This window comes from Cydia strobilella, chromosome 9 (assembly GCF_947568885.1).
Source record: "Cydia strobilella chromosome 9, ilCydStro3.1, whole genome shotgun sequence".
NCBI classification, from domain to species: domain Eukaryota; kingdom Metazoa; phylum Arthropoda; class Insecta; order Lepidoptera; family Tortricidae; genus Cydia; species Cydia strobilella.
This window is the reverse complement of record NC_086049.1, coordinates 7,161,411-7,187,221: the sequence shown is the minus strand read 5'-3', so window position 1 is coordinate 7,187,221 and position 25,811 is coordinate 7,161,411. Positions and strand designations below refer to the sequence as shown.

The window sequence follows — 25,811 nt, the reverse complement described above, 5'->3', positions numbered from 1 at the left end:
TTCGACATCGACACAAGCTGAGCTGTCTACATTGTATTGTATCTTGTCTTGTATAGGTATATAGCATCCAGCAAGACGAGATAGATGTAAGATCAGTAAATCAAGTTGTATTTCATTAAATTTGTATTTGACCGAGTTTAGTAATAGTCGTCGAAGTCGATCGACGATTATTGTGAAATGTTATGAAAAGTGAATGCTGAAGAATACTTTATATGTTTACTTATTATCGTTTAAGTTAATCTGGTACGAATTGTTTTTATGTCTTAAAACAATTGCTTTAGAAATATTGTGTTAGGTTTGTCTAAATTAGTGATTTTTTTTAGTGCAGATGACACAGTTTTGACTATGAATATGAATGAATCATTGTTTTGTTTGGTTTCAGGTACAACAGTAAAAGTAATAGTTTTATTTTAGCTGTTTACAAAGATGACTGCGCTGTATCTCGATTATTATGACGGCAGTAAACTATTTACGGGATTTGCTAGTAAAATTGGCTTGCCATTGGATCTTGTAAGTATAAAGTTATAGTAAGTGTTTTGTAGTGATATTAGTCTTGATTTTTTAATGGTAGAATAGTGTAGGTTTCATTTATATATATACCCGTGTTTTGTTTGCATAATTGCCTACATTCATGGAAACCCATACACCAATAATTTTAATAAAAATTAGCAAAACCTACAATATTACCCACAAACTGCAAGTAATTTGATAATGTCATATTTCTCATCCTTGCTAAACTTTAAAATTGTATATGTAACAGCGATCTGACCATCTGTATCTGTTTTTAACTTGTGTACACAACCAACCTTTGCTGCATTGCTAGAACTGGCGGTGGTTTATTCCCTGATCCCTATAAGACAGGTTTACCTAGTTTAGGGCTCAGAACACTATTCCTAGGCTATTTAACAATATAATACTCCTAAAAATGTAATTTTACTATGTAATAAGCTGCATTTTTGATACACAAATAAATCATTTTTTAATACAGTTGCTCAAAAAGTGCTACTTTTCGTTGTTGTTTAGCGTGCGGAAAGTTGGTTTTACTACTTTTCCAATTTTTTAAAATTTTTACTTGTTCCAATTCATGACTACTTATTGATGAGTGTTAATATTAGTTTCCTTTAAACGTCGTAATCAACATAAAAACCTACTGTTAATGTAAGAATACGAAAAATATGCATATTTCATATTTTATTACTTACTTCTTCATAATTATATGTATTATAACAAGTTTATTTTTTAATGTTGAAAAACCGTTCTTAATAAGTTGTCTGAATGGAACAGAACGCCTGTCATAGAAGAGGCGTATTTTCTTACTGCAAGAATGTTTTAAGTTTTCAAAGGCAACATTCGATATTGTTTTTATAAATATATGATACACAAATAATCATAAATAACGATATTTAGGTAATAATAATAACATGCATTTGAAAAAAAAAACTTTCATTGAAGTGAGTTCAATAATAATAACAAAATCTAGTCGAATAAAAGCTAGAAAAACACTTCTTCATAATGTCAATGTCAATGATGTCACAGAATTAATAATATAAAAGTTTCGAATTCCATTCCTTACTTGTTGCTTTTCTTATTTTTTCGCAACTGTATTAAAAAACGTCGTTCGATACACGTGCGGAAGTGATGACATACTTTCCGCACTAGCATCGAAATGTACTATTTCATTTTCATTTACATGAAAAAGTTAATTTTAAAGGAATCATTTACAGTGATCCTTGTTTTTCCAAGTATTTATTTCTTAGATTTATTTGGTTATGATATGATTTGTGTGTATTTATTGTAAGACAAAGTAGTGGATAAATTATAAACTTTATAAATAATAAACATTTTATTTGAAATATACTACTTGTTGCCCGCAACTATGTGCACATGGAATTTTATAGGAATTGGTTGTTATAATTTTATTATAATGCAGCAAATAGCAGTTGGGGTAATAATTTGACATGTGACACTTGTCTGTAACAATGTCTTACTATGAAGTTTCAAGTCTCTCGCTGAAAATAATATTTGGTCTCGACTCTCGATACCAGGCATGGCTCACTCCGCGATTTCGTCGTGTCGTTACAAGGACATGCGGCCCACACCAATTTTGGTGTCTAGCCATAGAACCTAGCGGTCATATCTGACGTAAAGTCGTAATAGACGCGTTTTGTTAGAGTGTAAGGTGGTGAAAAAGGGGTCGAAAGTTTGTATGGAGATCAAAAATCGTTTTGAGCGTGGGACTTGAATCTGTGTATAAAGGCATATTATTAGAATACAAGAAAAGTAATTTCAGTGTTTTAAATATTCTTCCCCTAAATGGGTTAAAAAGGGGTTGAAAGTTTGGATCCATTACAAATGCTTTTAAACTTCTTAGAAAGACATAATAGCCAATTATAAAATAAAGTAATTTTAACATTTTTGGAGGTTCAACCCCTAAGGGGGGTTAAAAAGGGGATGTGAGTTTGTGTGGGGTTCAAGTTTTATTTTAAGCTAGGAACTTGAAACATTGTAAAAAGGTATTTTATGAAAAATAGAAGAAAACGAATGTCAGCGGTTTTGAAAATTCATCCCCTAGGGTGGTGAAAGTTGTATGCAGATGCAGATCAAAATTTTTATTTGAGTGCGGGACTTGAAACTTTGTATAGCCTTTCTAAGAAGTTTAAAGCATTTGTAATGGATTCAAACTTTCAACCTCGTTTTAACCCTTTTAGGGGATAAATTTTTGAAAGCGCTGAAATCACTTTTCTTGTATTCTAATAATATGCTCATTATTAGAATACAAGAAAAGTGACTTCTTAGAAAGGCATAATATTAGATTATAAAAATAAGTTATTTCGACATTCTTGATAATTCAACCCCTAAAGAGGGTTAAAAAGGGGATAGAAGTTTATGTTGTCCAAATTTTTTAAGCTAGGAACTAGGGCATTATATTAAAATAGACGAAAACTGATATCACCGTTTTTGAAAGTTCATTCCCTAAGTTGGTGAAAAAAGGGTTGGAAGTTTGCATCGGGAAGGAATTTTTTGTAAATAGTGAACAATTTCGTTCCCGATACGAACATTCAACCACTTTAACTTTAGTAGGTACGAATTAACATTCGTACCTACTAATGTTAATTCTTTATTTTTCTAACAGATGGCGTTAGTATTAAAAAACCGAACAAGTGCGAGTCGGACTCGCCCACCGAGTTCCGTACTTTTTAGTATTTGTTGTTATGTTATGTACTATATTTCTTTCTAGCTCTCAGCTGCGTCAAGCTCGGTTCTCCATACAAACGTAGTTACGCTCTCATTTTAAAACGACTAGCTAGATTGCTCTGAAACTTTGTACTTACAATAGGATATTATGCCTGTAACACAGAAACCGCCGAAAAGGGGTGGTCTGTGGCCTGTAATTAGTTTATGTAGCTTCGGATACCATAGTTAAAAAAATACAGCGAATTTTTTTTTTTTTTACAAAACATGTTTTTGCTCTATTTCTTTTGTTTTATAAGCTGGAGCTATATTAACTATAGTTTGTCAAAGGACTGTCTCATTTCAAACATAGACAGAGAGAATCATACTATCTTTGTCTTACACTAGTACTAGCACCCAAAAGAAGAGGATAAGTATAGTTTTTTTTGTTCTTATTTACTGAGAATAGTACTAGCACCCAAAAGAAGAGGATGAGTATAGTTTTTTTTGTTCTTATTTACTGAGAATTTGGTTTGACCAACTATAATTACACGCATAGATATACCTTATGTCATTGTATATGTCAAGTTTCGTTACAATTCAACACGTAGTTTTAAAATGAGAACGAAACTCCGTTTGTATGGGAAGGTGAAATTCGGCCGAACTTGCTGTCTCTCTATCACTCTTCCATATTAGTGCGACAGTAACAGCTGCGTTTCCTTCGCTACGTATCGGAAACGATAGGCATGCAGGCTACGCACCCTGATTACAATAATAAACAAAAACGTTGAATATTTAAATGTGAAGTTAAAGGCGTTATAATTTTTTGGCGTGAAATAGAACATTTTTCTATTGGAGTGGGAGCGTCAGTCATCATGAGGTACCTATCTATTAGTACCTTTAACAGAAGCATAGAAAACTGCTGTCTAAACGCGAAATATACTTACAGCATAACTTGGTGAAAACATGAAAAATTTAAATTATGCTCTCACCCATCGCGGAACAATGGTTCTGGACACTTAGAAGGCTTGCGTGGAGCCGAAACCAACACGTAGAGGCCCTTCTGACACTTACACCGAGCGATTGCTGGCAAAAGTGGTACCTTTTGATTGAGAAAGCCACAAATATTTATTTTATTCTGTTTTGATTAATATTTGTTGTTATAGCGGCAACAGAAATACATCATCTGTAAAAAAAATCAACTGTCTAGCTATCATGGTTCATGAGATACAGCCTGGTGACAGACAGACAAGATAGACACACGGACGTCTTAGTAATAGGGTCCCGTTTTTAACCTTTGGGTACGGAACCCTAAAAAGGAAAAACTCAACGTCGTCTTCGCGTCGTCGTATCAGGCTGTCAAGGAGAAGGCAGAAAACCAACATGCATGGAAATCGCTTCAGCGACGAGAGTCTAACTCTTAAATATATGATCATGAGGAAGAAAAACTCCGCGAGCCCTTAAAAAGCTCTGCTTTTTGCTAGTATTTTAATAAAATGATTTTGACGAAATTTCAACTTCCTAACACATAATAAAACTTTTACCACATACAAACCTTCCAAACCTTCATCCCTTGTTTACCTCCTTCTGTGGTTGAATCTTTCAAAATCGCTTCTAATTTCTTGTAGGTACACATACCTACTCGTAAAATCTGGCTTTAACGTCCACCGTAATTTCGAAGCAACTGCATACAATCTCGTACATTTACGTTTACACATTACTCAGATAGGAGATTGTAGCCCACTAAATAAGTATTTTAAGACATCGTGTGACTGGTGTTATGGAAGCACTTCTCTGATTTTATGTTTGGCAATAAATTTGACTAAGCGTACTTATGTTTTACATCTATGCCGCGTTGCGCTATTGTATCCTACTTAAATCTTGCTGCAGCCAAAGGGTATATTGACTCTAATTGGTGTACAATACGTTTCGCACTCTGGGACGGCCGAGACGCTAGCTTATACCTACACTTAATTTATCATATTACGGTGCTTGATAGGTCTATTGAATTGAGTTTTTCTGCATCTCCTTAGGTGACAAGATAGCAATATTTAGCTTTTATTTATTATTTCACAATAGCACTTTATTAGTTTCATCATATTTTCAGTAACATCATATTTTCCTTCCATTAGGTTAATTTTTTGATCGCACAAATAGCTGCACTATGTCTGGCCAGACTGTTTCGGAAACCATTGAAGCTTGCTTCGCCAGAATTTCGTCATTCTGTGTGCCTTACTATAGGTCTGATAATGGGATATTTTTGCTTTGGGAAGTAAGTTTCATATTTTTTGATCTACGTTAGTAATGTAACGTTATTAGTAATCTTATTCGCATTTCAATCTTCATTGCCTAACTTAACCTAATTAAGGTAAATTCTGAAAAATGGTCACGCACTTATGTATGCTCCACAAACACCCGTTACAATTTGGATCTTGGCATGAATTTGGATCTATATTAGAACAGATAAAAAACAATGCCAATTTTTTTTTCGTGTGGTCACATATTTCTTTCTTTCAAAATTGCTTAAGGGAAAATTACACTCGTTATTTTCAGGGTTTACCTTAATCGCTCTTCTTTTAGAAAAATACAGACAATTTACGTAAGTATAGTTTTATAATTAGTTAGAATAATATCTGAAAGACTAACATCTTATTATAGCTATTATTAGCCATAACATAAATTTTCTTTACTGAAAAGTCCTAGCTTGCATTATCGCGTCGCGTCGCGAGACTTCATTACAAAGAAGCGAAACTCCATATCTAGCTTGTGTTGCTTGCAAGTAACTGGTTGTATAATGACGGGTCAAGTGGGTCTTTAGCGCTGCTGTAAACAATGTAGTATTAGGGACAGTTAAAGCAATTTCCACATATGGCTTGGTCAGGTTTGGAGTCGTTTGCCTGATGACGAGGAGAGAGTATATTATTTGTCTGCTACATAAGTTTCAGCCGGTTTAAATTATTTTCGCTTTAACTTGTTTTATGCGACTTAGGTTACCATCTTTTTATTTTTCACCTTCATTGTTGTGAATTAAGAGGCCGTAGTCGATTTTGGAGCAAAAGTTTTATATTTAGATTTAGTCGTTGAAATTATACACGTTTTGTTACGTTATATCTAAATAACAAGTATTGGTTTCTATTAGCACGTCTTCTCATCTTGCCTTTTAATAATGAGGTCGCGAGCGTGCGTCACCGGTAATATATGAAAAGAAGGGGCAGTTTTTAAAAATTCATCAAAAATTTATGGTGGTAAATTATACAAATTGATGTACAAGAATAGTTTCAGCAAATGTTGTAGATTGTTTAAGTATCAAAATTACGTTGAAATTAAGTCGATTTTCAGAGAAATTGACACTTGTTTTGAAGTAATTTCTGGAGAAAATTGATATCGTCTAACTTTCATTTACACTACTTCAAAGTCATAATAATAAAAATGTAGTCTGATAAACGTCAAGTACAGGATATGCGTAATACAAAATTACCATGTTTAGCCGTCCAAACTTTATGAAATTTACAAATAAGAGCGACATAATCAGTACTTTACGCGCGTTTACCTAAACGTCCATCAGAAAAGCAAACATTACTAATTTAGTAAGTCTGTTTCCAAAAAATTGATCTGATAAAAGGTAAGATAAGAAGACGCGCTAATAGAAACCAGTACTTGTTATTTCAATTAGGTAACAAAAGGTGTACAATTTCACCGACTAAATCTATCAATTTTACATTTTTGCGACTAAAATCGACACCGGCCTCCTAAGATTAAAGTGTTTGCTTATAGGTCAGGGCCAAGTATTGGGGCATTTACCTTATATGGGTACCTGGCGTACCGGCCAGTATCTGGGAAAAGAGTTTGGCTTCTTTGCAATTTAGAGTCTGTCTATGCGTCTATTATCTACCGTAAGAGCCCCTTATATAAGTATGCTCAATATCACTAAAGTAGATTATCTAGTTAAGCAGATAACGCTTCAAATTATTCCCGTAATTTCTAAAAGTGGTATGAGCCACGATTGCTGGTATATTTTCAGGAAATAATGTGAACATGTTTTCAGGCAATCAATACATTTATCAGTTCTGGCTATGCTAAGTTACTCATTGTTGAAGACAATGCCACATCATCTCGTTGGAAAGTAAGTGCCTAATACCTATATGTTTCTATTGCAATAACTGGAGTTAGACCATAAGATAACTTTGCAACGTTTTTCACAGTGCAGACTGCGCAAGTGTTGTTTATACGAATTATACGTCATAATATCATAGAAGTTTTACGTTTAAAATAACCCTTGCACAGTATGGGCTATCAAAATGTTGCAGACTTATCTTGGTCTAACTAGGTATATTAAGATGGTTGTTAAGAGGCGCTTCTAAATACGAATCTAAATCATAAAAAATGACAAAATTAGTTTCCCTTTCTTTAAATTATCGCATACCGTCGAGTTGTACCTGTTTCGATTGTACAGAAAAAAAACGATTACGATACTAACATATTCGTCGCCATTTACGAGCTGTGTCAATTACTATATTTATATTCGGAAGAAAATGCCGACCGGACGTCACTAAGATGGGCGTTAAAAGGCGCTTCTAATTACGAAACTAAATAATCAATAACAAAATTAGTTTCCCTTTCTTTAAATTATCTCATGCCGTCGAGTTGTAAACGGTTTGCTTGCACAATCTGAACTTCTAAACCGTTCTGAAATCAGCTCAGGTAATAAACAACTCGCGCCAGCCGCAAACAAGATGAGGCTAGCGGTGACTAATAGGTAAGTACATTTGGTACGTCATTTACCCACTCATCGATGCAACTTGGCAATTAGCGGCTATCCTACTGTCTAGGAGCGGCACTCCTAACTTTTCAAATTAACACGTCTCGCACGCACCAATCTATGTACTTAATGTGCAGTCCCCATGCAGATATATCGGAGCGGCCGAGGTGCTCAAAAATATCTGAACACGCACTGTAACGCGTTGACAATAGAGGCGTGTTCCGATATTTGTGAGCACGTTGGCCGCTGGCGCCGCTGCGATAATAATCTGATGGCGACTGTACTGTACAGTCGCCATCAGGTATATATTGACAGCCAAAGTGGCCAAATACGTATATATCGTAACATGTCTTTGTTAATATAGAAATTGAGTAAGACCAAGAAAAGTCTGCAACGATTTTTAATAGCACACGCAGTGTTATTTTGAACGTCAATCTTCTATGAAATTATGTCGTATAAATAACACTTGCACTGCGTGTGCTGTCAAAATCGTTGCAGGCTTCACTTGGTCTAACTCTCCCTAAGGATGTGTGCCGATACATTTTGCCACTTTGGCCGTCACTAATCTATTTGATGCTTACTGTAGTACCAGCGAGATGCATGCGAGATAAAAGTACTTACCTAATGTCTAAATAAGATCCATAAATGAACGTCTTTTTGTTGGTGAAGAAAATAATAAGGACATACAAAGATTTTAAGCACATTGGTGAAAAAAATTACGACTATTCAATTTATTAGCATGACTAGACTCATATTGACCGGGATATAGACCCCGGTCAATATAAGTCTAGTGAAACTAACCGTGAATCATTCAAAACTCTAATTATTAGCATGATTTTGTTTCAGTGCTATTCTGGCGGCGTCGATATTTTATCTGTCATGTATACACTTACATCGACAGATTTACTATTCGGCTGACTACACACTGGACATAACAGGTATACGCCACAGATGCCAATAATCATTATACTAAGGCAAATATGCCACTTTAACGCAGATATAACACACGTTCTCGAATTAAGTTGTTAAGGTTGATTTTTATTTGCAGTCCTATGACACAGACAGAAAAACCGCCTTATTGGCAACCGACACTTGTCTTAGTTGTTTGAAAAAGCCACATATTAGTTTTGACCTTGGGTATGTGTTCGTGTGTAAAGTAATTTAAGTACCTTTAATTTGCGTACAAATAAATGCCGAAATTCACTTTATAGTTTCTTTTCGACTTGCGCTAAAAGTGACAACAAGTGACACAGCGATGCTTTGCATTAAAAAACCACGTTGTAAAATAATACATAAGTATATCAATCGAAACTTACATAGAATATAATAAATAACGTCAACAGTGAAAATATTTAACTTTAGGTGAGAGTGTGATTTCTGTTTTGATAATATGTCATCTACGATTTCGTTTTGCTACTGCTATCTCGGGACCTCGGGTGTCATTTTGTAATCTGTTGTATGAAACTGGAATATTGCGGTTCTGATTCGGACATCGCTCTTTCTATAAGGGAATTAGACAATTTAGACCAATTGAAGGCCTCTCTCTTGGATTGATCACAAATATAACAATATGTCGCCTTTAAATCTTAGATCGATCTATTTCCTTATTTGCAACATTATTCGAGCGATAAAGTCACAGACAATCGATCTTCGACTAATGTTAGTGGTTTACTGGTTTCGTTTCTTTTAATATTATTGAATATTTACTAGTCATGTCAAAATAATATTATGTAGGTGACAAAATACCTGGTTGTTTAAAATTCAAAACTTCGATAATGTCTCACAGTAGCTTCATGGCTCCTCTACCTACACGATGGGTCATCATACAGAGAGTAGTGCTGTCGAATGCCTTATGGCGCGGCGCGATGGCGATGGGGTGGCCACGGTGTCGGTTTATTTATTTAATCGTATGCCGTATATACATAAACATTATATATAAAATTGGATAATAGTCTAAATAAAATAATTATAAATCCACATTCAGGGTCCCGAGGCACGAGATTACGTCAGGTGTTAATTTAAACAGATCTTCCGGGGGGCCTGCAAATGAGTGCAGAGGGCAGCGCTGTATAATGAGCTCAACAGTTTGAATCTCTTCACCACAATCGCAGAGAGCAGAGTCCCGCCAGTCCCATTTATGACGAAAATAGTTACAGCGTCCGTGGCCTGTCCTCAGTCTGTTTACACGACAACAGAGTTTTCGAGGCAGGCCAAAGCCGTCTGGTTCGCTGTGGGATCTATGGCTTATGTAGGGTAGTTCCAGCGTAGCTTTGCTCCACTCGTTCTTCCAGCTCTGGTTGACGTCAAAAACACTCAGTTCTTGAGCTGTAACGCATACTGGGTGGCGAGACTTAAGACGCTGGGGTGGGGGGTGGCAGAAGTGCTGGTGGCAGGGTAGAGACTGTTGCGCTTGTATTTTTGCCGTATGCCGCTTCTCTTTTTAGCGCTTGCAGTCTACGCAGATGCGGCGGAGCAATATGGGAATCGAACCTAGGACCATCGGCTGCATAGGCAGGGTCACTACCCACAAGGGCAGACCGGTCGTCAAGAACGCGTTGTTAGCTAAAATATTAAACAGGAACTTTCATTGGGCATATAATAATATAATTTGGCCGTGTATTCATATTTTTGACTCTATATCATAGGACAGTTAGACAGTCAAATAGATCGCAAATCTCCACCATTGTTAATCGAGATGCATCAATCTACAGTCCATGTATGAACTCTTCATTTTAGAGCCGAGCAAGCGGTGTACCCTGTGCCTTATGGGAACGGCTTCTTGGCGGCGGGTTCGTGTTACTCTTAAGCAGGGAAATAGACATCCCTACAATTCTTCAGAGCTAATAATTATGCAGTGTCACCTTGGCTGCGTCTATAAGTAACAGACTAGGTGCAGACACAGCTAGATCTATAATATAGGTAGGACCTTGGTATACTTGAACATGAATCACAAATCTCCACTAATACTTATTCAACGTGAATACGGTATAGGTACGGAGTATCCTGTCAACGACTTGTAATGACATTGAACTCGCTTATGGCCGTCGCCGTTAAACAAAACACAAAGACCTATTAATGCACGATAAGCCGGCGAAGAATGCAAGATGTCATTAATGACAGACTTTATAAACTGTGCTCTGGTTATTAGAAACATGGATCGATTCATAAAAAATGCCTTTATGATTGACTGTCCTATCCGCCGGTTTTCATCCTTTAACTCTACAAGACAATTCATCAATTACATTTACTTATTTATATAACTTCTCATGATTATGTTATTACAGTTCTTAGGATAAAGTTAAACTTTAGCATAACTAAATAACGATTCAACCAAGTCGCTTTGTTTTGCTATAGGTATATATAGTAGGTATGATTTATGTAGGTAACTACTTTTTTTTTTAAACCGAATCTGGCTGCTATGTCACGGGCATAGCCTAGTGTGGGGCCGCAGGATAATGACAAATGTTAATATATAGAAACTTTTGAACACATAAAATTAATACATTAATTTCGTATGAATTATTTCGTTAGACTGATGGGGTCAAGAATATCGCACGTTATTATTCCTATGGTAATAAAGATGTGTTGCAATATATTTGATCACTCTTACTGCTGTCACAACTTATTTTATGCTGAATATCTTCAAAGACTAGATTTTAAAGCAAACATTTTTTACAGGGCCCTTAATGGTAATAACACAGAGAGTAACTTCCCTCGCCTACTCGCTACAAGACAACCTAACCCAGAAGGAAATCAACTCGAACACGAAAAGTCCTGGCTCGTCACTCGCACAGAAAATCGACAAGATTCCGTCTCCTCTCGAGTACTTCGCCTTTACACTCGCCTTCCAAACATTGATGTGTGGGCCAGTAGTGTTCTATACTGATTACATTAACTTCATAGAAGGTGCTCGAATTGACGAGGTATCTACATTGATTTTTATGACCTTTAATTATTGTTGCCCGCCGTTAGAAGTCAAATTGGGAGACCTGTCAAGAAGGTCACTTTCTGACTTAGTTATCTATAGCGCTATAGATTAATTTTGGGGCCAAAATCAATGTGCAGGTAGAGCAAAAAATAAGATTTATGACTTTACCTGCACTTTGACTTAATTTGGCCCCACAATATTGTAAAGAAATTTTAATGCATTTTGCTTGCACCTTTTACTTTACATAAAAAATAAAATTCCTGTGATTTGATAAGTTTAACCGTTTTCGTGTTATTTGATATCTTGCCTCCAAATTGAACTAAACGTAATGTGTGTGTTTTCAGAAGCTAAGCAAGTCTGCAAACGAACCGTCTCCTAGGAGAGCAGTAATGTACAAGCTGATGGGCTCCATTGCGGCTGCGCTGTTGTACTTGACTTTGGCGAAGAAATACCCATTAGCGGTGCTCGAAGGTTAGCTCCACGAAAAATTATAAAAAAAACTAGCAGCCCACAAGTTAAAATTTACTTACCAGAAAAAATGCAGTTTTGATTAGATTCTATATAGAGTAGAATAGAGGGCCTTTTTAGGACTACCTTCGTGTTTTTCTATAATTGATCATTCGCTCATATTTGAGAAGAGGAGATTCTCAAATTGCTATAGCTACCCAGGGCTTAGTAAGCTAGCCCACAGTTCTGTTGTGCTGTGCAAGAACAAGATGCCTTTCGTGCGTATGTTCCTATTGGTGCTCCAATTGGCATACTTTACTTATACCAGGACCAGGACCAGGACCGTAGTATCAAATACAACGTACACTTTCTGACACATTTCGCTGGCCAGACCATACTTCATTAAAGCATTTTTTATTTCAGAGCTCACCGACCCCACATCCGAGGTTTCCCGCTCATGGTCGGCGCTGTACCTCCTCTGGTACGCGTACCTCTCGACCCTCGTGGTCCGCTGCAAGTATTACCACGCGTGGCTGCTCTCTGAGGCCATCTGTAATAATTGTGGGATGGGCTTCAATGGCTACGAGAGCGACGGCACGCCTAAATGGGACAAGATGTCTAACATAGACGTCTTTGGTTTTGAGGTAAGCTTTGATGCTATTATAATTGACCTTATTACAGTGGAGTAAGGTGTAAAATTTTATTGCATCTAAAATGTATCACCATCTTTCACCACCATCCATCTGTAATAATTGTGGGATGGGCTTCAATGGCTACGTGAGCGACGGCACGCCTAAATGGGACAAGATGTCTAACATAAACGTGTTTGGATTTGAGGTAAGCTTTGCTGCTAGTTTATAATAGAACTTATTACAGTGGAGTAGTGTACAATTACATTGTTTCTAAAATGTATCACCATTTCCAATAGGGGGTATTACTGCAACGTTCTGCCACCAGAGTACAGCACTAGCCCCTTTAGTAAAGCATAGAGTAACTTATACATACTAGTTTTTTGACAGGTTTTCAGAGATAATAAAATATGGCATTGATGCATCAAGGCGGTTTGTTTACAAAGGACCTACCGGAAAACGCGAATCCGAAATTTCGCTATCTGCCTCTTTATCGCTCGAATATGCAAGAGTGACAGAGATGTTAGATAACGAAATTTCGATTTTCTTGTTTCGCTATAGACCCTCAGATTATGGTAGTGGCGCCCCTACGCAGAGTTTCGCGTAATATTTCCTATTCCATCTGTATTAATTGCGGGATCGACTTCAATGGGTTGGGTAGTACATACGAGTGAGGGCACGCTTACATAGGTTTCATTTTCAAACGACCGCATGTGTCGCTTAACTTCAAGCTCGGGTAAATCCATTCAACCCTCGGCAAATATCTACCCTATTACCTTTTCTTAATACCAAAATCGCATAATCTGACAGATGGATTTATCCGAATTTGAAGTTAAGCGACTCACATTCATTTTGCAATAGAATGTCATCTTATTGCAAAATTAATGTGGGTTATTGCTTAACAGCATCCAGTGTGTAGTTCAGTATTTCAAGATTATTTAGGTTGTTATACTCTTAACCTTTTGAACGCCAAGCATTGACGTAACTCGACGTGACACCGCAATGAAGCAAAATAAAACCTTAGAGAACAATAGTGATTACAAAACAGGATATCGATATTTTCACTGATTTCGTTTTTGACATACTTAGATTAGAAGAACCACTACACAGGTGTTTTACAATATAATATTAGATAATTCTGGCTTTTAGCTCTACTAAAAACCTTTAAATAACGTATTTAAATATCAAAATGTACTTGTAACTTCCACTCAAATCTCTCAATAATGCCACATCACTACTTGGTGGTGACGTCAGGCATCGGACGTGAAGTGCCGTCATGGGCGCACGGAACACTGATAAGCGCGCGTTACTCAGAGATGTGCAAACCCGTTGTCGATTATTATTACCTACTAATTAGCAAACTGCAGTATCGTTACAATAAAATAAATGCATAAGGGGTTACATTATCACAAAAGGTCAGTACCGTCTTTCAAACCAAGTTGTTTAAATTAAGCACGAAAACAAGTACCGTAACAGCACAAATAGCAGTTATTTTAGCAAAAACAACTCCTATTACAAAATGTATGGGATTAAGCCATATCTATTATTGATGGCGCTAGCGTGTTTGTCGGAACTGCGCGAAACGATTTCTATTAGGAGATTGTTACTTTCATATAATAATATTATTCCTCCATGACTCGGTCACATCACTAGGCGACGTCAAGTGCCGTTTTTGGCGTGGCTAGCTATGCTATTTACTGGGTAAGTCGTATTATAACATAATGTTGTTTTTTTTTAACCTTCTATTCATAGTTGAATTGTAATAAAGTTATACAATAAAGTAGAAGGGCAAAATAAAATAATGCAAATACAAACAAAGAAATATAGTTATTTATTAAAGAGTCTTTGATAAATTAAGTTTGGACGGCAAATGACGTCGGCGGCGTGAGTGGCACAAAATGTCGACGACGTGATTTACCGTCTTTGGCGGTCAAAAGGTTAACAAATTAGGCATGTGTCATGAACATGAATCTAGTATTAAACTGGATTAGGCATGAGTGGTGGTGGAGAGAACTGTCAGAACGGGATAGTCTTATGTATCTTTCAGTAGGAGTAGCAGAGAAAGCGTTACTATTGTTTGTCCTTTTTACAGTCTCACTTTTTTTTATTCCCCTTATTTATTATTTGTATAGTTTATGGTGGGCTACAAATCTACTTGACCAATCATATTGTCGTATTGCGTATGTTCTGTCATACGCGGTAGACCACTTCTATGGGATCCTACCTTCTATGGGTGTGTGAAGAAAACAATCTACATAATAAGTCTGAGTCATTTTTATTGGCAGCAATGGCTACCTAGTCTATACTTTGGTAAATTTTAAAGAAATTCAATATAAAGACAATCCATGCATCCATACTGTATAATTGTATATACTATATATATTATATTAAAAATGCGAAAGTGTGTCTGTCTGTGTGTTACCTACACCTCTTCACGCTTAAACCGCTGAACCGATTTAGTTTAAATTTGGCATATAGTTTCAGTCGCGGGGAAGGACATGAGAACTGTTTTTATGTGGAAAGTCACCCCTAAAGAGGGCGAAAAGGGGGGTGAAACTGAGATAATTAATGAATTGCCTGATATATGCTCAAATTGAATGATTGCGATTTGATTTTATCCGGGCGTTATACTTACTTTTAGCTGCTGTTACTAATTCCACACAGACGAAGTCGCGGGAAAAAGCTAGTGCTGAAATAAACCGATGGCAGTTGTTATTTATATAGGTAGTGTAGCGTTCGCTACATATTTATTTTTTTGCCATCTATCGGTGGTTTTTGGAACTTCTTCCATATCAACGTAGTACTTATATCTTCAAATGGTTAATATATATTATGTTAGGTATTTCTGAATGCAAATCATTTTGTACGTAAACCAGCGGTGTCAAAGGTTTGTATTGAAACATAAATAACACAACACAGACCATCTGCAATAACAGACTTCAGACATTTTTAGGGTTCCATACCCAAAGGGTAAAAACGGGACCCTATTACTATTACTAAGACTCCACTGTCCGTCTGTCTGTCACCAGGCTGTATCTCGTGAACCGTGATAGCTAGACAGTTGAAATTTTCACAGATGATGTATTTCTGTTGCCGCTATAATAACAACAAATAGTACTAAAAACAAAATAAAATAAATATTTGTCCCATATAACAAATGTGATTTTTTGCCGAGTTTTGCGTAATGGAACGAAACCCTTCGTGCGCGAGTCCGACTCTCATTTGGCCGGTTTTTTTTTTAGATGTAACTGGATGCCGAGGACGGCGAGATTCATTAGAATGCTGGAGTTAATAACCTCAGTCTTCAATATAGTCTTATGTTAGGTAGTTAGGCACTTATTCAAATATATACACCTGAGTTTAAAATCAGAAAGAAACCATATTTATAGATTTACTTAGGTACTTATGCGTTGTCCAAGGGACACTAAGTATGTTGTTGGTTGTTGTATTTGTGTAAGGTGTTGATACACCGTAGTGTTGGTCGGGACCACGCTAGAAAGATGATGATGATGACTTATTTGTACCTACTGTCGTTGTGATTTACTTAGAATTTTATGGATCTAATTCGAATTTTCCATGTCGTAGGAACCTTTGTCATCATCTTGTTATGAAGTTTAACTTTCGATTTTATCAAAGAAATGGAAATGAGATTATCGCATTATTAATAGACGACAACTCCAACTTGCGTAACTGCGCCATAAGAGACGAAAATTCGTCAAATAAAAAAATAAAATAAAAATCATTTATTTCGGACGATAATACAATCCATATTTTTGTTAGTTACAAATATACTTAAATTACTATGTTAGTACCTAAACTAAGATGTGAAAAGATAAAATGCAAATGAAAGATGCTAAAATAACAATATTTAATTATTCTAGTTCGCCCAAAACTTCCGCACCGCCATCGCAAGCTGGAACAAGAACACCAACGCGTGGCTGCGCTGCGTAGCGTACTCGCGCGGCGGCGCGGCGTGGCGCACGGCGCGCGTGTACGCGCTGTCGGCCGTGTGGCACGGCTTCCACCCCGGCTACTACCTCACCTTCCTCGCGGGCGGCGTGTTCACCGTGGCCGCTAGGAAGGTAACCATAGCGACGGAACAGGAACGTTGTCGGCCGTGTGGCACGGCTTCCACCCCGGCTACTACCTCACCTTCCTCGCGGGCGGCGTGTTCACCGTGGCCGCTAGGAAGGTAACCATAGCGACGGAACAGGAACGTTGTCGGCCGTGTGGCACGGCTTCCACCCCGGCTACTACCTCACCTTCCTCGCGGGCGGCGTGTTCACCGTGGCTGCTAGGAAGGTAACCATAGCGACGGAACAGGAACGTTGTCGGCCGTGTGGCACGGTTTCCACCCCGGCTACTACCTCACCTTCCTCGCGGGCGGCGTGTTCACCGTGGCCGCTAGGAAGGTAACCATAGCGACGGAACAGGAACGTTGTCGGCCGTGTGGCACGGCTTCCACACCGGCTACTACCTCACCTTCCTCGCGGGCGGCGTGTTCACCGTGGCCGCTAGGAAGGTAACCATAGCGACGGAACAGGAACGTTGTCGGCCGTGTGGCACGGTTTCCACCCCGGCTACTACCTCACCTTCCTCGCGGGCGGCGTGTTCACCGTGGCCGCTAGGAAGGTAACCATAGCGACGGAACAGGAACGTTGTCGGCCGTGTGGCACGGCTTCCACCCCGGCTACTGCCTCACCTTCCTTGCGGGCGGCGTGTTCACCGTGGCCGCTAGGAAGGTAACTATAGCGACGGAACAGGAACGTTGTCGGCCGTGTGGCACGGCTTCCACCCCGGCTACTACCTCACCTTCCTCGCGGGCGGCGTGTTCACCGTGGCCGCTAGGAAGGTAACCATAGCGACGGAACAGGAACGTTGTCGGCCGTGTGGCACGGCTTCCACCCCGGCTACTACCTCACTTTCCTCGCGGGCGGCGTGTTCACCGTGGCCGCTAGGAAGGTAACCATAGCGACGGAACAGGAACGTTGTCGGCCGTGTGGCACGACTTCCACCCCGGCTACTATCTCACCTTCCTCGCGGGCGGCGTGTTCACTGTGGCCGCTAGGAAGGTAACCATAGCGACGGAACAAGAACGTCGGCCGTGTGGCACGGCTTCCACCCCGGCTACTACCTCACCTTCCTCGCGGGCGGCGTGTTCACCGTGGCCGCTAGGAAGGTAACCATAGCGACGGAACAGGAACGTTGTCGGCCGTGTGGCACGGCTTCCACACCGGCTACTACCTCACCTTCCTCGCGGGCGGCGTGTTCACCGTGGCCGCTAGGAAGGTAACCATAGCGACGGAACAGGAACGTTGTCGGCCGTGTGGCACGGTTTCCACCCCGGCTACTACCTCACCTTCCTCGCGGGCGGCGTGTTCACCGTGGCCGCTAGGAAGGTAACCATAGCGACGGAACAGGAACGTTGTCGGCCGTGTGGCACGGCTTCCACCCCGGCTACTGCCTCACCTTCCTCGCGGGCGGCGTGTTCACCGTGGCCGCTAGGAAGGTAACCATAGCGACGGAACAGGAACGTTGTCGGCCGTGTGGCACGGCTTCCACCCCGGCTACTACCTCACCTTCCTCGCGGGCGGCGTGTTCACCGTGGCCGCTAGGAAGGTAACCATAGCGACGGAACAGGAACGTTGTCGGCCGTGTGGCACGGCTTCCATCCCGGCTACTACCTCACCTTCCTCGCGGGCGGTGTGTTCACCGTGGCCGCTAGGAAGGTAACCATAGCGACGGAACAGGAACGTTGTCGGCCGTGTGGCACGGCTTCTATCCCGGCTACTACCTCACCTTCCTCGCGGGCGGCGTGTTCACCGTGGCCGCTAGGAAGGTAACCATAGCGACGGAACAGGAACGTTGTCGGCCGTGTGGCACGGATTCCATCCCGGCTACTACCTCACCTTCCTCGCGGGCGGCGTGTTCACCGTGGCCGCTAGGAAGGTAACCATAGCGACGGAACAGGAACGTTGTCTGCCGTGTGGCACGGCTTCCATCCCGGCTACTACCTCACCTTCCTCGCGGGCGGCGTGTTCACCATGGCCGCTAGGAAGGTAACCATAGCGACGGAACAGGAACGTTGTCCGCCGTGTGGCACGGCTTCCATCCCGGCTATTACCTCACCTTCCTCGCGGGCGGCATGTTCACCGTGGCCGCTAGGAAGGTAACCATAGCGACGGAACAGGAACGTTGTCGGCCGTGTGGCACGGCTTCCACCCCGGCTACTACCTCACCTTCCTCGCGGGCGGCGTGTTCACCGTGGCCGCTAGGAAGGTAACCATAGCGACGGAACAGGAACGTTGTCGGCAGTGTGGCATGGCTTCCACCCCGGCTACTACCTCACCTTCCTCGCGGGCGGCGTGTTCACCGTGGCTGCTAGGAAGGTAACGATAGCGACGGAACAGGAACGCTGTCGGCCGTGTGGCACGGCTTCCACCCCGGCTACTACCTCGTCTTCCTCGCGGGCGGCGTGTTTACTGTAGCCGCTATCCTAGTAGGTATAGTCTGCATCTTTTCAAATGACTTTTTCATCTAAGACGGTAATCTGTTAAACCAAAGCCTTTGTTCCTTTTGTGCGTGCGGTCGCCCATTGTGTACCATTGTCTCCGACAATCGCACGCGCCGTAGCACGCGCTTAGACTCAATGGCACACAATGGGCGACCGCACGCAGAAAAGGAACAAAGGCTTTTGTTTAACAGATAACTGTCTTAGACGAAAAAGACATTTGAAAAGATGCAGACTACAAGCATTACCCGAAGGCACAGAGTACACAGACACCGCATTATGAAGTGTTTACAAAGAGCACGAAGTCACCACACATAGGTTAAAGTTTACTTATGATTCAAGCAGTACAACCGAGTTGTATTCCATTTTATACTATAACAACCCAGGTACACCCCTAAAGCTTGTTTTTTTGTAAATATTATCTTATACTTTTAAACGAGCAATTCTTGTATAGTATAGGTATATATATTTCGGCGATCTCGGAAACGGCTCTAACGATTTCGATGAAATTTGCTCTATGGGAGTTTTCGGGGGCGAAAAATCGATCTAGCTAGGGGTTATCTCTGGGAAAACGCGCATTTTTGAGTTTTTATATGTTTTCCGAGCAAAGCTCGGTCTGCCAGATATTCTTTAATTTACACGAGTACTGATCGTAATTATGGGCGCAACGCGCAACTAAAATAATGTGTGCCATATTTCTTTTAATTCTGTAAAGCCGCTGTTATCCGTATTCCGCATTTCTTTACGGCATTTTCAAAATTCTAATTGCCCCTAATTGTCAGGCGAAACTAATATTCGGCATTAAATTTAGGCACCTATCACCCGTTGAAACAGCCATTATCGTCCATAATCTCCATCTCATTAATCCATTTCTTTCCTTCTACAGCTAAATTTATACGCCGTTATCTTTCGCACGTACACCAGTTCACGCCAGTAAAATAATTTGTTTTGGTTATATTATTTTTTTAAATTCCATGTGTAGATTTTTTTAGTGGTGTTCGGAAGTGCTTTACAAATTATACGTGTTGTGCAGAAGTATTTCTTTTACTGCAATAGGTATTAAACAAACTTGCTTCGCCCTAATTAGACTCATATTTTTGTGCTTTCAGATTCGATCAGTGGCGCGCCCGTTGTTCATGGGTAGCCGGCCGAAGAAACTATTCTACGACTTGCTGACGTTCGTTACAACGCGTGTAGCGATGACGTACGCAACCGTACCGTTCGTGCTGCTGTACCTGGCGCCGAGTTTGGCTTTCTATGGGTATGTACAAGTACTACACGTAACAAAACAAAACGATAAGTGAACGTGACGTCTAGGAGATACCATTTTGAAGTATGGAAAAAAACAAGAAAATTGCGTTTTTGTCAAAATATTGCGTTTATGTATATAGTTGCTATACAATCCTGTTTTGCGTAGACTACTTTTTTCCTTTTTGGAAGTTAAAAATAACTTAAAATTTGAAATTTTCAGGTACTGTATTTTTGTATTATTTCCATATATTATTTTTATCCACATTATTGTGATAAATTGCTCATTTGCTATATCTTTTTTAGTTTAATTTGCTACTATTTAATGATTTCTTTGCACGTTTGAGAAAAATTGAGTGTTTTATAAGCCTTATAATATAAGGTTTGTCACAGACACATTTGTATGTATGTACTTACACTTATTATAGGTATTGTTACTTTCAGGAAACTGTATTATTCCCTGCATTTCATTGCCCTTGGCGCACTGCTTATTCCTGAACGACGATCATGCGCCTCTCCTGTCAACTCCGAGCTTTCACAAAAATCTTCCAACTCCAGTAAAGAAACGCACGAACCTAATGGAGATACTAATGGTAAACTAAAAATAAATTAAACGTACAATTATGGTGTCTATTTTTATAAAGGTAAAATTAAAAACTGTAAAGTCTCCCAATATAGCTTCCAGTTTATGAAAGTTGCTCTTATTAATGACTAATGACGTAATGACGTATTTTATTTTTATTTATTTTTAAGGTCAGGTAAGCGAAACATCCGTTTACGTTGCCTAAAGTTGGGGAAACAAATACAATATTAAATTATAAATATAATCATGTGGCACTTGTTTCACTTACCAAACCTGAGCTTATTTGTTAAATAAAGATGCTGTAAGGCGATGGCGCCGAAATTTTTACCGTAGGTAATATCCTGTTAAATATTTTTGATAAAATTTTGGACTTTTTAGTTTTTAGTTTAAGTTTTTGTTTGTTTATAACTATGATGACAGGACATTTTTATATATTTATTCGAAGTATTAAGTAATAAGACGTTCGTTTTGACTCACATATTGCATTTATTATTTTTATCATCAAAAGTATGGTTTTGCTTTCATTATAATTGTATTGTACAGCCAGCAAGTCTAGATAGTATATTTTAATTTTTTCTTCTTTTGGCATGTTTTGCTGTTGGCTTTTACTCCTTGGTGAGTTTAGCTCGGAGGATACTGATAGCGCCAAAAACGTGAAGAGTTAGACCAAGATAAGTCTGCAACGATTTTGATAGCACACGCAGTGCAAGTGTTATTTTAAACGTCAAACTTCTATGAAATTATTACGTATAAATCGTTGCAGACTTACCTCGGTCTAACCAAAGTTTATAAAACAATACAGTCAATCGACGTCTAGACATCAGGGCAATCGTGCGGGGGGCGAGGGGTCGGTCGCGCGCACCCGAGCTGCATACATCGCCATTGTTGAGCTACTTACAGGGCTAGCGTGTCTTAATGATTGTCGCATTATTTTGTGTAGTTGTGTATAAGTGTGACAACCCTACTGTGTTCTTGTGCGGTGTCGGCATATACGCAAACATCAAAGGCGTCGGTCCACTGTTACTTTTTACACTGTGGTCTAACCAGGGACCGGACAACCCTTTCCGCGATAAAACCCTTTCAATGGGCGACACTTAAACACGGCTAACACATTGAAAGACTTTCCCTTTAGAACTGCAAGCCCATTCATACCCCTACCTTTGACTAACCCTTACCGAAAAGCTAACCAAAAATAAGGCTAGCCCTTAATAAGGGTTACCCATATTTTTAAGCGCTTTTTATAAAGGTTTCCCTTTGCGTGAAAGAGACAGGATTAGTATATATCTACGGTAGTGTATGAAAAGGAAAGAAAATACGTGCCTAGTCAAAGAACGCCGCCGTCGCCGCCGACGATCGCTCGGATTCGAAGTAATGTGTGCTTTATGAACATGGTAGACGACTTAAATTAGCACGCTTATATGCTAAAAGTGAAGCCCTTTATAAGGCTAACCCTTATAAGCAATATGCAAGGTGTTGGTGAGCGGATGATAAGGGTTTTGTAAGGGTATTTGGGCTACCGATTACTCAAATGTGGTAGCTTTATATAAGGGTTTTTAAAAGCAAAACAAAGGGTTTCGTCTGGCAAAGGGTATGGTGAGTTAAGCCTTATGCAATACCCTTATAAAACCCCGATAAGGGATAGCGGGCCGGTCCCTGGGTCTAACTCTACCGCCTTATTCAAAATTTTACAAGCCTCAATAAGTTAATTTATGTTTTATTTTATCTTTTCCTTACAAGTACATAAGTAAAAATGACAGATTAAGGACAAACAATTAAATAGGTAATTTGAGGCTTGTAGCGCGTTTATGAATAACGCCACTAGACTTTATTCTGAATGAGCGATTATACTTATAGTTAGAAAATATTTACTTTTATTACTCTAAAGATTCACTGTTTGTATTAGACATTAGGCTAAGACAAACTCCTGCTTCTAATTTGACTAATGTTGATTCGTAGTAATTCGGGCTATCCAAAGTAGTCGTTTTGGATTGTCCACCGTACGTTGCCACAAAACATTACGATTGCGACGTATATCCCCACCTAGTTTGCCTGACATACTCTGGAGAATATTTTTAGAATTTACACCTCTTTGATTTACTCTAACAACGTGTATTTTTGGTTCTGTCGTAGCATGTTTTTTTTTTCATAGCTCTATCTACCCTAATATCAAGCATACTTAATTCTTGTTAATATTGTTTCTCATAAAACTCTTTTTTATCGAGTCCACCACACAATATAACTTTTCTTCTTGTTACTCTTAATTTATATTTCGCATCACATGTAGTGCTAATAATACCATGCATCCTATATTTGAACTTAGAGCGTGAGTTTCTCTTCTTTAATTTTATTATTTGACTGCATGTTATTATGTCGCATCTTGTTGGCTATGCTTTTCATATTATTAACATTCAACCAGTTACAGTAAAATGTTCAATTTATTCAATTAAATACAAAATAATATTATTTATACTGTATCCTAGTATAATATAATAAAAACAAACAAAGGGTAGCTACATTGTTAAAAATATGCATGTTGATATTTTATACAACATTTATTGTAAGTTTTAATATTTAGCCAGTAATGTACCTATATCTAGGTTTTTTCTACTATATTTTATCCATACCTGTCAGGGGATATAGGTTGATATAATATAAAACCCCATGGAAATACAATACTAATATTGTTTTCATATTCGTATGAACTCAATGTTTAATTAATCATTTCTGAATTCAAAATACCTAAGTACTAAATTTTACTAAAACAAATCCAGTTCATTGACTTGACTACTTGTGACTATAATAACTTAGTTTTGTATCTAGTATAAATAAGAATACCTACATTATAAATTAAGTGATTCATTTAACTAATTACGTCACATCATTATATTCCACCTGACAGGTTAGATATTTCATAAAGTTGACCATGGTGTTCCTAGTACACTCTTAGTTATAGTGCGACATAAAATAGTAGGAATTAAATAAAATGAAACAAAAAAAATCCATACTAAATTTTTGCCATGTTTAAATCGGGATTTACATTACGAAATTAGTGGCGTGAAATTGATTTCGTGACTGTGGTTTTACCAACAGTTTCACGTGTAATTTAATAGTTTCGTAATGCATGCATTAATTTCACGAAAGCAAATCAATTTCGTGCCCTGCACGATTTTTTGGTGAAATTAGGGTCATGCAACCAATTTCGTAGTGTAAATGCGACGTGAAAAACTAGTGTCGCAAAAGTGCCTGCGCTGTGTGGACGTGTAGCTTCGATGCTGATGGGGCCGTGGTCACTGTGATACTGTGAATTTCACGACTAATTATTTCACAAAATTACTTTCGCATATATCGAAACTGCTTTCGTGAAACTGATTTCAACATGCATGACACTAATTTCGTAATGTAAATCCCGCTTAGGGGTCATCCATTAATTACATCACACGTTTAGGGGGGGAGGGGGTCAAGAAAATGTGACATGTTGTGACAAGGGGGAGGGGGGAGTCACAAACTTTGTGACGTCACATTAACTTATTTAAATTATTTTGTTCGCTGTACAGTTAAACAACGAGTTTTTGGAACGAGAATCGTTTTTAATCATTTAATTTTCTTTCCTAATCTGTTTTGGGTTATAAAATTACTAATATTTCTTTTGTCAAAAATATTTTGAAAAAATATTAATAATACTTTGCCGATTTCATTGAAAAATGTGACGTCACACCAGGGGGGAGGGGTTTGTCAAAATGTGACCAAGTGTGACAAGGAGGGGTCAAAAAAACCTCGAAATTCGTGTGACGTAATTAATGGATGAACCCGTAAGCATTTTACGTCAAAATTGTGACAGTTACGTAGGAAGTGGCGCCCTCATTTATTTTCTACAATATCTTGTCGGACTATAGTTTGACTAAATTCTAGAATAGTTTACTAATCAGCTAATCACTGTTCAAAAAACTTTTTATATGAAAAAAAAAACGTAACGTAATGTGTGAATTGTCATGTCATGTCGTGTCATGAAAATAAGTAAAGAAAGTTTATTCGTTTTGTCAATATCAATACGTACAGAGGGTTGTGTAATTTGAAACTGCATAGATATATAATAATATGTTTTTTATTTGACTTGCAGAGATACGGTAATTTTTCGAGTGTATGCAAGTTTTGCAAGTATTAGGTCGAAAGTACAGGGTAGCCAAATAACAGGTATACACTTTAGTTTTGTAATTTTATTCTATGAAATATAATAAAATATTTAGGGTCGGCAGTTGGAAGCATGGAAAATAATGTCATACAAATGTCCACCTCTAGCAGAATGGCAGATGTGAACCCTTTTCTTCGCGTTTTTCATCACATTTTCACACATTCCCTGTGACCTTATCTCAGTGACTGTGTCTCGAATATTTTGTTTTAATTGCTGACACGATGAGGAACTGCTTTATCTATTACGATGCCATACTGCTCAAATTTATTCACTAAACGACCTATTGTTAGCGTCGAAGGTAAGTGATTTCTACCAAAAATTGGCCACAATTTTCTTAAGAGTTTCC

At 38.8% G+C, this 25,811-nt stretch overlaps 1 protein-coding gene across 2 annotated transcripts; it reads left to right on the top strand.

Moving 5' to 3' along the window:
- The first annotated feature begins 78 nt into the window (after nt 1-78).
- On the top strand, nt 79-24,703 carry LOC134744150 (lysophospholipid acyltransferase 6). Of its 2 annotated transcripts, XM_063677854.1 has the most exons (11): nt 80-243; nt 383-510; nt 5,304-5,443; nt 7,217-7,294; nt 8,777-8,868; nt 11,609-11,853; nt 12,203-12,329; nt 12,729-12,949; nt 16,816-17,016; nt 20,555-20,706; nt 21,138-24,703. In XM_063677854.1, exons 2-11 carry the CDS (start codon nt 427-429, stop codon nt 21,304-21,306), a joined length of 1,509 nt encoding a protein of 502 aa, XP_063533924.1. In that variant the 5' UTR covers nt 80-243; nt 383-426; the 3' UTR covers nt 21,307-24,703. The 2 variants fall into 2 exon arrangements, with proteins under 2 accessions (XP_063533925.1, XP_063533924.1); XM_063677855.1 differs by lacking the exon at nt 5,304-5,443 and having other exon boundaries at nt 79-243.
- The last annotated feature ends 1,108 nt before the right edge of the window (nt 24,704-25,811 follow it).

Bases quoted from the DNA above. Each gene is read 5' to 3' on its own strand.
- LOC134744150 (XM_063677854.1), top strand. From the start codon at position 427: ATGACTGCGCTGTATCTCGATTATTATGACGGCAGTAAACTATTTACG. The intron at 5,444-7,216 runs GTAAGTTTCATA...ACATGTTTTCAG, and splicing joins GGATATTTTTGCTTTGGGAA to GCAATCAATACATTTATCAG. The intron at 12,950-16,815 runs GTAAGCTTTGAT...TAATTATTCTAG, and splicing joins TAGACGTCTTTGGTTTTGAG to TTCGCCCAAAACTTCCGCAC.